We start from the raw sequence: 15,913 nt of genomic DNA on the forward strand, positions 1-15,913 counted from the left end.
GTCCCTCAACCATGATAGAAGGTGGTCAGTCCCTCAACCATGATAGAAGGTGGTCAGTCCCTCAACCATGATAGAAGGTGGTCAGTCCCTCAACCATGATAGAAGGTGGTCAGTCCCTCAACCTTGATAGAAGGTGGTCAGTCCCTCAACCATGATAGAAGGTGGTCAGTCCCTCAACCATGATAGAAGGTGGTCAGTCCCTCAACCATGATAGAAGGTGGTCAGTCCCTCAACCATGATAGAAGGTGGTCAGTTCCTCAACCATGATAGATGATGGTCAGTCCCTCAACCATGATAGATGGTCAGTCCCTCAACCATGATAGATGGTCAGTCCCTCAACCATGATAGATGGTCAGTCCCTCAACCATGATAGAAGGTGGTCAGTCCCTCAACCATGATAGAAGGTGGTCAGTCCCTCAACCATGATAGAAGGTGGTCAGTCCCTCATCCATGATAGAAGATGGTCAGTCTCTCAACCATGATAGATGGCCAGCCCCTCAACCATGATAGAAGGTGGTCAGTCCCTCAACCATGATAGATGATGGTCAGTCCCTCAACCACGATAGAAGGTGGTCAGTCCCTCAACCATGATAGAAGGTGGTCAGTCCCTCAACCACGATAGAAGGTGGTCAGTCCCTCAACCATGATAGAAGGTGGTCAGTCCCTCAACCACGATAGAAGGTGGTCAGTCCCTCAACCATGATAGAAGGTGGTAAGTCCCTCAACCATGATAGAAGGTTGTCAGTCCCTCAACCATGATAGAAGATGGTCAGTCCCTCAACCATAATAGATGGTCAATCCCTCAACCATGATAGAAGGTGGTCAGTCCCTCAACCATGATAGAAGATGGTTAGTCCCTCAACCATGATGGTCAGTCCATCAACCATGATAGATGGTCAGTCCATCAACCATGATAGATGGTCAGTCCATCAACCATTATAGATGGTCAGTCCATCAACCATGATAGATGGTCAGTCCATCAACCATGATAGATGGTCAGTCCATCAACCTTGATAGATGGTCAGTCCATCAACCATGATGGTCAGTCCATCAACCATGATAGATGGTCAGTCCATCAACCATGATAGATGGTCATACCATCAACCATGATAGATGGTCAGTCCATCAACCATGATAGATGGTCAGTCCATCAACCATGATAGTTGGTCAGTCCATCAATCATGATAGATGGTCAGTCCATCAACCATGGTTGATGGTCATACCATCAACCATGATAGATGGTCAGTCCATCAACCATGATAGATGGTCAGTCCATCAACCATGATAGATGGTCAGTCCATCAATCATGATAGATGGTCAGTCCATCAACCATGATGGTCAGTCCATCAACCATGATAGATGGTCAGTCCATCAACCATGATAGATGGTCAGTCCATCAACCATGATAGATGTCAGTCCCTCAAACATGATAGATGGTCAGTCCATCAACCATGATAGATGGTCAGTCCCTCAACCATGATAGATGGTCAATCCATTAACCACGATAGATGGTCAGTCCATCAACCATGATAGATGGTCAATCCATCAACCACGATAGATGGTCAGTTCATCAACCATGATAGATGGTCAATCAATTAACCTTGATAGATGGTCAGACCAACCATGATAGATGGCCAGTCCATCAACCATGATGGTTAGTCCATCAACCATGATAGATGGTCAGTCCATCAACCTTGATAGATGGTCAGTCCATCAACCATGATGGTCAGTCCATCAACCATGATAGATGGTCAGTCCATCAACCATGATAGATGGTCAATCCATCAACCATGATAGATGGTCAGTCCATCAACCATGATAGATGGTGAGTCCATCAACCATGATAGATGGTCATACCATCAACCATTATAGATGGTCAGTCCATCAACCATGATAGATGGTCAGTCCATCAACCATGATAGATGGTCAGTCCTTCAACCATGATAGATGGTCAGTCCATCAACCATGATAAATGGTCATACCATCAACCATTATAGATGGCCAGTCCATCAACCATGATGGTCAGTCTATCAACCATGATAGGTCAGTCCATCAACCGTGATAGATGGTCAGTCCATCAACCATGATAGATGGTCAGTCCATCAACCATGATAGATGGTGAGTCCATCAACCATGATAGATGGTCAGTCCTTCAACAATGATAGATGGTCAGTCCATCAACCATGATGGTCAGTCCATCAACCATGATAGGTCAGTCCATCAACCATGATAGATGGTCAGTCCATCAAGGATGATAGATGGTCAGTCCATCAACCATGATAGATAGTCATACCATCAAACATTATAGATGGTCAGTCCATCAACCGTGATAGATGGTCACTCCATCAACCATGATAGATGGTCAGTCCATCAACCATGATAGATGGTCAGTCCGTCAACCATGATAGATGGTCAGTCCATCAACCATGATAGGTCAGTCCATCAACCATGATAGATGGGCAGTCCATCAACCATGATAAATGGTCATACCATCAACCATTATAGATGGTCTGTCCATCAACCGTGATAGATGGTCAGTCCATCAACCATGATAGATGGTCAGTCCATCAACCATGATAGATGGTCAGTCCATCAACCACGATAGATGGTCAGTCCATCAACCATGATAGATGGTCAGTCCATCAACCATGATGGTCAGTCCATCAACCATGATAGATGGTCAATCCATCAACCATGATAGATGGTCAGTCTATCAAACATGATAGATGGTCAGTCCCTCAACCATGATAGATGGTCAGTCCATCAACCATGATAGATGGTCAGTCCATCAACCATGATAGATGGTCAGTCCATCAACCATGATAGATGGTCAGTCCTTCAACCATGATGGTCAGTCCATCAACCATGATAGATGGTCAGTCCATCAAACATGATAGATGGTCAGTCCATCAAACATGATAGATGGTCAATCAACCATGATAGATGGTCAATCCATCAACCATGATAGATGGTCAGTCCATTAAACATGATAGATGGTCAGTCAATCAACCATGATAGATGGTCAGTCAATCAACCATGGTAGATGGTCAGTCCATCAACCATGATAGATGGTCAGTCCATCAACCATGATAGATGGTCAGTCCATCAACCATGATAGATGGTCAGTCCATCAACCATGATAGATGGTCAGTCCAACAACCATGTTAGATGGTCAGTCCATCAACCATGATAGATGGTCAGTTTATCAACCATGATGGTCAGTCCATCAACCATGATAGGTGGTCAGTCCATCAACCATTATAGATGGTCAGTCCATCAACCATGATAGATGGTCAGTCCATCAACCATGATAGATGGTCAGTCCCTCAACCTTGATAGATGGTCAGTCCATCAACCATGATAGATGGTCAGTCCATCAACCATGATAGATGGTCAATCCATCAACCATGATAGATGGTCAGTCCATCAACCATTTTAGATGGTCAGTCCATCAACCATGATAGATGGTCAGTCCATCAACCATGATAGATGGTCAATCCATCAACCATGATAGATGGTCAGTCCATCAACCATGATAGATGGTCAGTCCCTCAACCATGATAGATGGTCAGTCCATCAACCATGATAGATAGTCCATCAACCATGATAGATGGTCAGTCCATCAACCAAGTTAGATGGTCAGTCCATCAACCATGATAGATGGTTAGTCCATCAACCATGATAGATGGTCAATCCATCAACCATGATAGATGGTCAGTCCATCAACCATGATAGATTGTCAATCCATCAACCATAATAGATGATCAGTCCATCAACCTTGATGGTCAATCCATCAACCATGATAGCTGGTCAGTCCATCAACCATGATAGATGGTCAGTCCATCAACCTTGATAGATGGTCAGTTCATCAACCATGATAGATGGTCAGTCCATCAACCATGATAGATGGTCAATCCATCAACCACGATAGATGGTCAGTCCATCAACCATGATAGATGGTCAATCCATCAACCATGATGGTCAGTCCATCAACCTTGATAGATGGTCAGTCCATCAACCATGATAGATGGTCAATCCATCAACCACGTTAGATGGTCTGTCCATCAATCATGCTAGTTGGTCAATCCATCAACCTTGATAGATGGTCAGTCCATCAACCATGATAGATGGTCAGTCCATCAACCTTGATAGATGGTCAGTTCATCAACCATGATAGATGGTCAGTCCATCAACCATGATAGATGGTCAATCCATCAACCACGATAGATGGTCAGTCCATCAACCATGATAGATGGTCAATCCATCAACCATGATAGATGGTCAATCCATCAACCGTGATAGATGGTCAGTCCATCAACCTTGATAGATGGTCAGTCCATCAACCATGATAGATGGTCAGTCCATCAACCATGATAGATGGTCAATCCATCAACCACGATAGATGGTCAGTCCATCAACCATGATAGATGGTCAATCAATTAACCTTGATAGATGGTCAGTCCATCAACCATGATGGTCAGTCCATCAACCATGATAGATGGTCAGTCCATCAACCATGATAGATGGTCAGTCCATCAACCATGATAGATGGTCAGTCCGTCAAACATGATGGATGGTCAGTCCTTCAACCATGATAGAAGGTCAGTCCATCAACCATGATAGATGGTCAGTCCATCAACCATGATAGATGGTCAGTCCATCAACCATGATAGATGGTCAGTCCATCTGCCATGATAGATGGTCAGTCCTTCAACCATGGTAGATGGTCAATCCATCAACCATGATAGATGGTCAGTCCCTCAAACATGATAGATGGTCAGTCCATCAACCATGATAGATGGTCAGTCCATCAACCATGATAGATGGTCAGTCCATCAACCATGATAGATGGTCAGTTCATCAACCATGATAGATGGTCAGTCCATCAACCATAATAGATGGTCAGTCCTTCAACCATGATAGATGGTCAGTCCATCAACCATGATAGATGGTCAGTCCATCAACCATGATAGATGATCAATCCATCAACCATGATAGATGGTCAATCCATCAACCATGATAGATGGTCATACCATCAACCATGATAGATGGTCAGTCCATCAACCATGATAGATGGTCAGTCCAACCATGGTAGATGGTCAGTCCAACCATGATGGTCAGTCCATCAACCATGATAGATGGTTAGTCCATCAATCATGATAGACAGTCCATCAACCATGATAGATGGTCAGTCCATCAACCATGATAGATGGTCAGTCCATCAACCATGATAGATGGTCAGTCCATCAACCATAATAGATGGTCAGTCCATCAACCATGATAGATGGTCAGTCTATCAACCATGATGGTCAGTCCATCAACCATGATAGGTGGTCAGTCCATCAACCGTGATAGATGGTCAGTCCATCAACCATGATAGATGGTCAGTCCCTCAACCATGATAGATGGTCAGTCCATCAACCATGATAGATGGTCAGTCCATCAACAATGATAGATGGTCAGTCCATCAACCATGATAGATGGTCAGTCCATCAACCATGATAGATGGTCAGCCCATCAACCATGATAGATGGTCAGTCCCTCAACCATGATGGATGGTCAGTCCATCAACCATGATAGATGGTCAGTCCATCAACCATGATAGATGGTCAGTCCATCAACCATGATAGATGGTCAGTCCTTCAACCATGATGGTCAGTCCATCAACCATGATAGATGGTCAGTCCATCAAACATGATAGATGGTCAGTCCATCAAACATGATAGATGGTCAATCAACCATGATAGATGGTCAATCCATCAACCATGATAGATGGTCAGTCCATTAAACATGATAGATGGTCAGTCAATCAACCATGATAGATGGTCAGTCAATCAACCATGGTAGATGGTCAGTCCATCAACCATGATAGATGGTCAGTCCATCAACCATGATAGATGGTCAGTCCATCAACCATGATAGATGGTCAGTCCATCAACCATGATAGATGGTCAGTCCAACAACCATGTTAGATGGTCAGTCCATCAACCATGATAGATGGTCAGTTTATCAACCATGATGGTCAGTCCATCAACCATGATAGGTGGTCAGTCCATCAACCATGATAGATGGTCAGTCCATCAACCATGATAGATGGTCAGTCCATCAACCATGATAGATGGTCAGTCCATCAACCATGATAGATGGTCAGTCCTTCAACCATGATGGTCAGTCCATCAACCATGATAGATGGTCAGTCCATCAACCGTGATAGATGGTCAGTCCATCAACCATGATAGATGGTCATACCATCAAACATTATAGATGGTCAGTCCATCAACCGTGATAGATGGTCAGTCCATCAACCATGATAGATGGTCAGTCCATCAACCATGATAGATGGTCAGTCCATCAACCATAATAGATGGTCAGTCCATCAACCATGGTAGATGGTCAGTCCATCAACCATGATAGATGGTCAGTCCATCAACCATGATAGATGGTCAGTCCATCAACCATGATAGATGGTCAGTCCATCAACCGTGATAGATGGTCAGTCCATCAACCATGATAGATGGTCAGTCCATCAACCATGATAGATGGTCAGTCCATCAACCACGATAGATGGTCAGTCCATCAACCATGATAGATGGTCAGTCCATCAACCATGATGGTCAGTCCATCAACCATGATAGATGGTCAATCCATCAACCATGATAGATGGTCAGTCCCTCAACCATGATAGATGGTCAGTCCATCAACCATGATAGATGGTCAATCCATCAACCATGATAGATGGTCAGTCCCTCAACCATGATAGATGGTCAGTCCATCAACCATGATAGATGGTCAGTCCATCAACCATGATAGATGGTCAGTCCTTCAACCATGATGGTCAGTCCATCAACCATGATAGATGGTCAGTCCATCAACCATGATAGATGGTCAGTCCATCAACCATGATAGATGGTCAGTCCTTCAACCATGATGGTCAGTCCATCAACCATGATAGATGGTCAGTCCATCAAACATGATAGATGGTCAATCAACCATGATAGATGGTCAATCCATCAACCATGATAGATGGTCAGTCCATTAAACATGATAGATGGTCAGTCAATCAACCATGATAGATGGTCAGTCAATCAACCATGGTAGATGGTCAGTCCATCAACCATGATAGATGGTCAGTCCATCAACCATGATAGATGGTCAGTCCATCAACCATGATAGATGGTCAGTCCATCAACCATGATAGATGGTCAGTCCAACAACCATGTTAGATGGTCAGTCCATCAACCATGATAGATGGTCAGATTATCAACCATGATGGTCAGTCCATCAACCATGATAGGTGGTCAGTCCATCAACCATTATAGATGGTCAGTCCATCAACCATGATAGATGGTCAGTCCATCAACCATGATAGATGGTCAGTCCCTCAACCTTGATAGATGGTCAGTCCATCAACCATGATAGATGGTCAGTCCATCAACCATGATAGATGGTCAATCCATCAACCATGATAGATGGTCAGTCCATCAACCATTTTAGATGGTCAGTCCATCAACCATGATAGATGGTCAGTCCATCAACCATGATAGATGGTCAATCCATCAACCATGATAGATGGTCAGTCCATCAACCATGATAGATGGTCAGTCCCTCAACCATGATAGATGGTCAGTCCATCAACCATGATAGATAGTCCATCAACCATGATAGATGGTCAGTCCATCAACCAAGTTAGATGGTCAGTCCATCAACCATGATAGATGGTTAGTCCATCAACCATGATAGATGGTCAATCCATCAACCATGATAGATGGTCAGTCCATCAACCATGATAGATTGTCAATCCATCAACCATAATAGATGATCAGTCCATCAACCTTGATGGTCAATCCATCAACCATGATAGCTGGTCAGTCCATCAACCATGATAGATGGTCAGTCCATCAACCTTGATAGATGGTCAGTTCATCAACCATGATAGATGGTCAGTCCATCAACCATGATAGATGGTCAATCCATCAACCACGATAGATGGTCAGTCCATCAACCATGATAGATGGTCAATCCATCAACCATGATGGTCAGTCCATCAACCTTGATAGATGGTCAGTCCATCAACCATGATAGATGGTCAATCCATCAACCACGATAGATGGTCTGTCCATCAATCATGCTAGTTGGTCAATCCATCAACCTTGATAGATGGTCAGTCCATCAACCATGATGGTCAGTCCATCAACCTTGATAGATGGTCAGTTCATCAACCATGATAGATGGTCAGTCCATCAACCATGATAGATGGTCAATCCATCAACCACGATAGATGGTCAGTCCATCAACCATGATAGATGGTCAATCCATCAACCATGATAGATGGTCAATCCATCAACCGTGATAGATGGTCAGTCCATCAACCTTGATAGATGGTCAGTCCATCAACCATGATAGATGGTCAGTCCATCAACCATGATAGATGGTCAATCCATCAACCACGATAGATGGTCAGTCCATCAACCATGATAGATGGTCAATCAATTAACCTTGATAGATGGTCAGTCCATCAACCATGATGGTCAGTCCATCAACCATGATAGATGGTCAGTCCATCAACCATGATAGATGGTCAGTCCATCAACCATGATAGATGGTCAGTCCGTCAAACATGATGGATGGTCAGTCCTTCAACCATGATAGAAGGTCAGTCCATCAACCATGATAGATGGTCAGTCCATCAACCATGATAGATGGTCAGTCCATCTGCCATGATAGATGGTCAGTCCATCAACCATGGTAGATGGTCAATCCATCAACCATGATAGATGGTCAGTCCCTCAAACATGATAGATGGTCAGTCCATCAACCATGATAGATGGTCAGTCCATCAACCATGATAGATGGTCAGTCCATCAACCATGATAGATGGTCAGTTCATCAACCATGATAGATGGTCAGTCCATCAACCATAATAGATGGTCAGTCCTTCAACCATGATAGATGGTCAGTCCATCAACCATGATAGATGGTCAGTCCATCAACCATGATAGATGGTCAGTCCATCAACCATGATAGATGATCAATCCATCAACCATGATAGATGGTCAATCCATCAACCATGATAGATGGTCATACCATGAACCATGATAGATGGTCAGTCCATTAACCATGATAGATGGTCAATCCATCAACCATGATAGATGGTCATACCATCAACCATGATAGATGGTCAGTCCATCAACCATGATAGATGGTCAGTCCAACCATGATAGATAGTCAGTCCAACCATGATAGATGGTCAGTCCATCAACCATGATAGATGGTTAGTCCATCAATCATGATAGTCAGTCCATCAACCATGATAGATGGTCAGTCCATCAACCATGATAGATGGTCAGTCCATCAACCATGATAGATGGTCAGTCCATCAACCATAATAGATGGTCAGTCCATCAACCATGATAGATGGTCAGTCCATCAACCATGATGGTCACTCCATCAACCATGATAGGTGGTCAGTCCATCAACCGTGATAGATGGTCAGTCCATCAACCATGATTGATGGTCAGTCCCTCAACCATGATAGATGGTCAGTCCATCAACCATGAGAGATGGTCAGTCCATCAACAATGATAGATGGTCAGTCCATCAACCATGATAGATGGTCAGTCCATCAACCATGATAGATGGTCAGCCCATCAACCATGATAGATGGTCAGTCCATCAACCATGATAGATGGTCAATTCATCAACCATGATAGATGGTCAGTCCATCAACCATGATAGATGGTCAGTCCATCAATCATGATAGATGGTCAATCCATCAACCATGATAGATGATCAGTCCATCAACCATGATAGATGGTCAATCCATCAACCATGATAGATGGTCCATCCATCAACCATGATAGATGGTCAGTCCATCAACTTTGATAGATGGTCAGTCCATCAACTATGATAGATGGTCAGTCCATCAACCATGATAGATGGTCAATCCATCAACCACGATAGATGATCAGTCCATCAACCATGATAGATGGTCAATCCATCAACCATGATGGTCAGTCCATCAACGTTGATAGATGGTCAGTCCATCAACCGTGATAGATGGTCAGTCCATCAACCTTGATAGATGGTCAGTCCATCAACCATGATAGATGGTCAGTCCATCAACCATGATAGATGGTCAGTCCATCAACCATGATAGATGGTCAATCCATCAACCACGACAGATGGTCAGTCCATCAACCATGATAGATGGTCAATCCATCAACCATGATAGATGATCAATCCATCAACCATGATAGATGGTCACTCCATCAACCTTGATAGATGGTCAGTCCATCAACCATGATAGATGGTCAGTCCATCAACCACGATAGATGGTTAGTCCATCAACCACGATAGATGGTCAGTCCATCAACCACGATAGATGGTCAGTCCATCAACCATGATAGATGGTCAGTCCATCAACCATGATAGATGGTCAGTCCATCAACCATGATAGATGGTCAGTCCATCAGCCATGATAGATGGCCAATCCATCAACCACGATAGATCGTCAGTCCATCAACCATGATGATCAATCCATCAACCTTGATAGATGGTCAGTCCCTCAACCACAAATACACTTACCTATAAATAAATTATTACAATTAGGTGTTATATGTGGTATGTGAAGACATAGATGATGACAGTGATGGAGCTATGTACACACACAAACTGTGTACACACACAAACTGTGTACACACACAAACACTCTCACATTCAAAACTATTCCTCACCTTGACTTTCTATCATCAAACTTGTCTCGAGCACACTATTCCATCCTTCTTTGTTGACACCTGTTCCAACACATTCCATCTTACAGTCTGTATGTTTACATCTCTGTTCTATATCCTTCCTGTTACTAACGTTCTTTCTCCGTCTCTTACAGGAAATTGATGGAGGACTCAGGCAGGACGAGAGAAGGCAGTGCATATCTGGTGCTTGCTACGTAGGTATCATTGGTCTAGATGCGTGTTAGTAACCAAGTCATTATGGTCAAGCAAGGTACATGATGTCCCTTGCACTATTTTGTCAAGAACTTTAATAATCAGGAGAGTGGAGAAACTAAGACGGTATTTCTAGTTCAAAGAGAAACCATATATTTGAGAGTATGGATGGGGCGTGACATCCCTTGCTAGTTAGAAGGAACTATGGAGACTCAAGCAGGATTTCCTGGAGGAGGAGGTGGAGGTTTGGGGTTAGGAACAGGAAGTATCGGATATGGAGTTGGTGGGGTAGGAGGCGTAGCAGGAGGAGATGGTGGAGGAGCAACAGCAGCAATATCAGTAGCAACACCTACAGCAGGAGGCTCGGTAGCAGCAGTAGCAGGAAGAACAATGATAAGGAGAGCCAGTGTGGGAAGCCAGCCTGCGCAGGAGCGCTGGGTCTGTCCCAACGATCGTCACCTGGCACTGAGAGCAAAGTAAGTGACTGATGCCCTCTCTCTCTTTCTTTCTCTCTCTCTCTCTCTCTCTCTCTCTCTCTCTCTCTCTCTCTCTCTCTCTCTCTCTCTCTCTCTCTCTCTCTCTCTCTCTCTCTCTCTCTCTCTCTCTTTCCTCTTCCTCTCTCTCTCTTGTTTGTCTCAGTGATTGTATCTGTTCCACTGACTGTTTTGTGTGAATGATTGTTTTTGTATTTACATACGTTCTTGTACTCACCGTCTTGTTACTAAGTGGGTTGAGACACAGCTTCTGACCCCACCTCCTAGTTTCATGCGCCAGAAGTTGCCTGAACTCTGGTATCTAAAGTAGCAGCACACTGCTGATTCATTACATTGATCCAAATACAGTCAATTCTCTGAAAAAGCTCCTGCATATACAGTCAGCTGTCTTATACAGTCTTTACTCAGCTAGACAGTGAAAGTTGTCGTGGTGTTTCTCCTTATGTTATGTTATGTCACAGGCTAAAGATGGGTTGGTCTACTAGCCAGCCTGCACCCATGACTCGCCAGGACTCACTAACTGAAGCAGAGACTAAGATGATCCTCGAGGTGATCAAGCGAGCCGAGCAACTTGAACTCAACGAGCAGCAGAGGATAGGGTGAGTACATGTTGAGTACCTTGATGCGCCAGTGTGAGTACATGCTGAGTACCTTGCACAAGTGGTACCCAGGGTGTGTGGTCTGGTACAAGTACCCAGGGTGGGTGGTCTGGTACAAGTGGTACCCAGGGTGTGTGATCTGGTACAAGTGGTACCCAGGGTGTGTGGTCTGGTGCAAGTGGCACAAAGGTGTGTAGTATGGTAAAACTGGTACAAATGGTACAAGGGTGTGTGGTCTGATACAAGTGGTACCAGGGTGTGTGGTCTGGTATGGGTGGTACCAGGGTGTATGGTCTGGTACAGGTTGTACCTGGGTGTGTGGTCTGGTACAAACGGTACAAGTGGTACCAAGGTGTATGGTCTGGTACAACCAGTACAAATGGTACCATGTATAAAAAGGGATTATTTGGTGTTCTGGTAGTGGGGTGTAAGTGATACGTCTTCGGAGGCTTCTTACTTTATTGTTAAGTCGTGGTGGGTACACAGGCTTGTGTGTTGTGCCCATGGCCCGGGAGGGCCATCCCATGAGAGAGAGCTACTAGTAGGCCTTGTGTCTTCCTGCTAGGCCGCTGTGAGAGTGAGAGCGAGGCAAGGGCAGGCAGGCTGCCGTGCCCACCGAGAGGCCTAGCTACAGAGGGCAGCACCTTAGTGCCGCAAAATATGAACTAAGCTGGCAGACAGCATGGGCCGTCTGTGCAGACAGTACAGGCTGTCTACATACGCTCGGCCACCTACCACGCATCGTCCCGAGGCGACAATACTGGTGGTAAAAGGAACTCGGTCTCTTGTAGGAACAGAGCACAGAACACAAAATAAAAACATATATATACATATGGACATGGAAAAAAAACTTCCTACAGGGAGGGAAGAAAAAAACATGTGGGGTGTGCTAAACATCGTCATAGGCAGTGAGCGTTGAAGGGCATCACTGCACGCCTTCCTGCGTCTGGACAGATACTGCAACACAGGAGACATCGCTGCGGCTGAGCTGTGACGTAACAGGTTACAGTCTCCTCTGGAACGGTGAAGCAGACATCGTAGGAGTCGCTGCAGGTTTTCACTCAACCTGGGGCACGACATGCTGGTGCCCTCGAGTGAGGCGTCGACAAAACTCGGCAACTGGGCAGGACTTCTGGCAAGCGACTCAGGAGGACACTTCTCGACTGGTACTGTCGCTGGGCTGTCACTGCCGGCGAGCATGGAGCGAGTTGTGGAGCGAGTCGTGGCAGAGACGACTGGGCGAAACACCTGGGAGTTGTAACATCATACACCAGACTGCAGTGAGAGAGCTAGCAGTCAAAGTGACATCTTCTTTGTGCAGGCTGCTCACTGAAGCTTGTGACACGAGGCTGACACAGCGCCTGCCGACAGGGCTAACTGCGGCTTGACGAGTGTCATTCTCTCGGCAGATGGAGTTACAGCAGAGGTTAGTCTAAGCGTCCCCAGACTTGTTTCTCTACATATAACTGCATTCTGAAGGTCTGGAGGTGAAGTGAAACAAATCTCGATGGGAATCGTAGCAGGTACGATTCTGCAGAACATCTCTGAGCAACGAGCATAAGAGCTTTCTGTACAAGGGGGCTCATACGCTCAGGGCTGTCTGATAGCTGTCAAACCCACTGGTCACATGGGTGACTTAACACAGTGGTGCTACTCAGGTCTGGCTCAGACCTCACTGGACACACGAAAACTTTACACACCCACGGTACATGCGGTACAACATGGTTTAAACTAGCAAATGATGCTTTTCTGCGCACGAAACTGACACTAAGACATATACTAAAATGTGGGAACACTGACTGAGAGGAATTATTTAACACGACATATATCTTCTCTCAGTCTTCTCGACAATACTGAAATAATTACTAGAACACTCGATGTGACATGTGATGTCAGGCGTGATGTCGCGAGGTTACGTCAGCAGCACTGTGACGTCAGCAGACATCTCGAGGTGAGGTCAGGCAGACATCGTGACGTCATGAAGTCGGGCAGCATCGTCGGTGACGTCAATGTGATGCGGGCAGCAGACCATAGCATGAGGCCTGGGACATCTGGCTCAGTAACTCACGTGGTTTGTAGATCCACGTGACATCGCCCACACCCACGTGGCGTCGTGATCCACGTGGCGTCGTGATCTACGTGGCATGCTGATCCACGTAGCTTCGAGTGGCCTCGGGCACTCGGATACACAGCTCTGGCAATGAATCACACGAAAAAAGCAGAAAACACAGCAGAGGGAGCGAGTAGTGGTGAGTGGTGTATGGTAGGCTGGTGAGGTGTGAGAGTACAGCAGGGCGAGGCAAGGAGCGGCCACTTCCTCCTCCCACAAACACGTGGAGAACTCACACTGGACTCAGAAATCACCACAAAACTCGCCTCTGGCTTGCTGAAACGGCTGTACTGAGCTGAACAACAACAGCAACATACAAGTGACGCTGAACATGTGACTTGAGAAACAGCGTGGGACGCTGTAGCGTGGGGTCACTGGGACGCCACTCGCAATTCTCGAAGAAATTTGGCAAATTTCGGCTGGATCCTGCTTGTACCTGTGTCTGGATGCTGAAACGTGCAGACACGACATCAGGATAACTCGTAAAGAGACAGATGTTTGTTGTGTAGGGGGATGAATTGAACAACTTCATTCCTTCCTTCCTCTCTCCGGGCAAACACACTGCTGCGACCACCGCTTTCCACCATTTATAAAAAGGGATTATTTGGTGTTCTGGCAGCGGGGTGTAAATGATACGTCTTCGGAGACTTCTTACTTTATTGTTAAGTCGTGGTGGGTACATAGGCTTGTGTGTTGTGCCCATGGCCCGGGAGGGCAATCCCACGAGAGAGAGCTACTAGTAGGCCTTGTGTCTTCCTGCTAGGCCACTGTGAGAGTGAGAGCGAGGCAAGGGCAGGCAGGCTGCCGTGCCCACCGAGAGGCCTAACTACAGAGGGCAGCACCTTAGTGCCGCGAAATATGAAGTAAGCTGGCAGACAGCATGGGCCGTCTGTGCAGACAGTACAGGCTGTCTACACATGGTGTGTGGTCTGGTACAGGTGGTACCAGGGTGTGTTGTCTGGTACAAGTGGTACCAGGGTGTGTGGTCTGGTACAGGTGATACCAGGCTGTGTGGTCTGGTACAAGTGGTACCAGGGTGTGTGGTCTGGTACAGGTGGTACCAGGGTGTGTGGTTTGGTACAGTTGGTACCAGGGTGTGTGGTCTGGTACAAGTGGTACCAGGGTGTATGGTCTGGTACAGGTTGTACCAGGGTATGTGGTCTGGTACAACCGGTACAAGTGGTACCAGGGTGTATGGTCTGCTACAACCGGTACAAGTGGTACCAGGGTGTGTGGTCTGGTACAGGTGGTGCCAAGGTGTATGGTCTGGTACAATCGGTACAAGTGGTACCAGGGTGTGTGGTCTGGTACAGGTGGTACCAGGGTATGTGGTCTGGTACAAGTGGTACCAGGGTGTGTGGTCTCGTACAGGTGATACCAGGGTGTGTGGTCTGGTACAAGTGGTACCAGGGTGTGTGGTCTGGTGCAGGTGGTACCAGGGTGTGTGGTTTGGTACAGGTGGTACCAGGGTGTGTGGTCTGGTACAAGTGGTACCAGGGTGTATGGTCTGGTACAGGTTGTACTATTATGTGTGGTCTGGTACAACCAGCACAAGTGGTACCAGGGTGTGTGGTCTGGTACAGGTGGTACCAGGGTGTATGGTCTGGTGCAACCGGTACAAATGGTACCATGGTGTGTGGTCTGGTACAGGTGGTACCAGGGTGTGTTGTCTGGTACAAGTGGTACCAAGGTGTGTGGTCTGGTACAAGTGGTGCCAGGGTGTGTGGTCTGGTACAGGTGGTACTAGGATGTGTGGTCTGGTACAAG

General features: G+C 46.0%; 1 protein-coding gene across 1 annotated transcript in view; it reads left to right on the forward strand.

The window, feature by feature from the left end:
* Positions 1-10,239: 10,239 nt before the first annotated feature.
* LOC138851526 (rab effector Noc2-like) overlaps positions 10,240-15,913 on the forward strand; it is a gene marked incomplete at its 3' end in the record, with an annotated part of 60,245 nt that continues 54,571 nt past the window's right edge. The window contains exons 1-2 of the mRNA XM_070080733.1: positions 10,240-11,419; positions 11,899-12,036. Coding sequence (XP_069936834.1) covers positions 11,148-11,419; positions 11,899-12,036 — 410 coding nt within the window. The remainder of the gene's footprint in view (positions 11,420-11,898; positions 12,037-15,913) is intronic.

The sequence above is a fragment of the Cherax quadricarinatus genome, unplaced genomic scaffold (assembly GCF_038502225.1).
Source record: "Cherax quadricarinatus isolate ZL_2023a unplaced genomic scaffold, ASM3850222v1 Contig878, whole genome shotgun sequence".
In the NCBI taxonomy this organism is placed as follows: Eukaryota; Metazoa; Arthropoda; class Malacostraca; order Decapoda; family Parastacidae; genus Cherax; species Cherax quadricarinatus.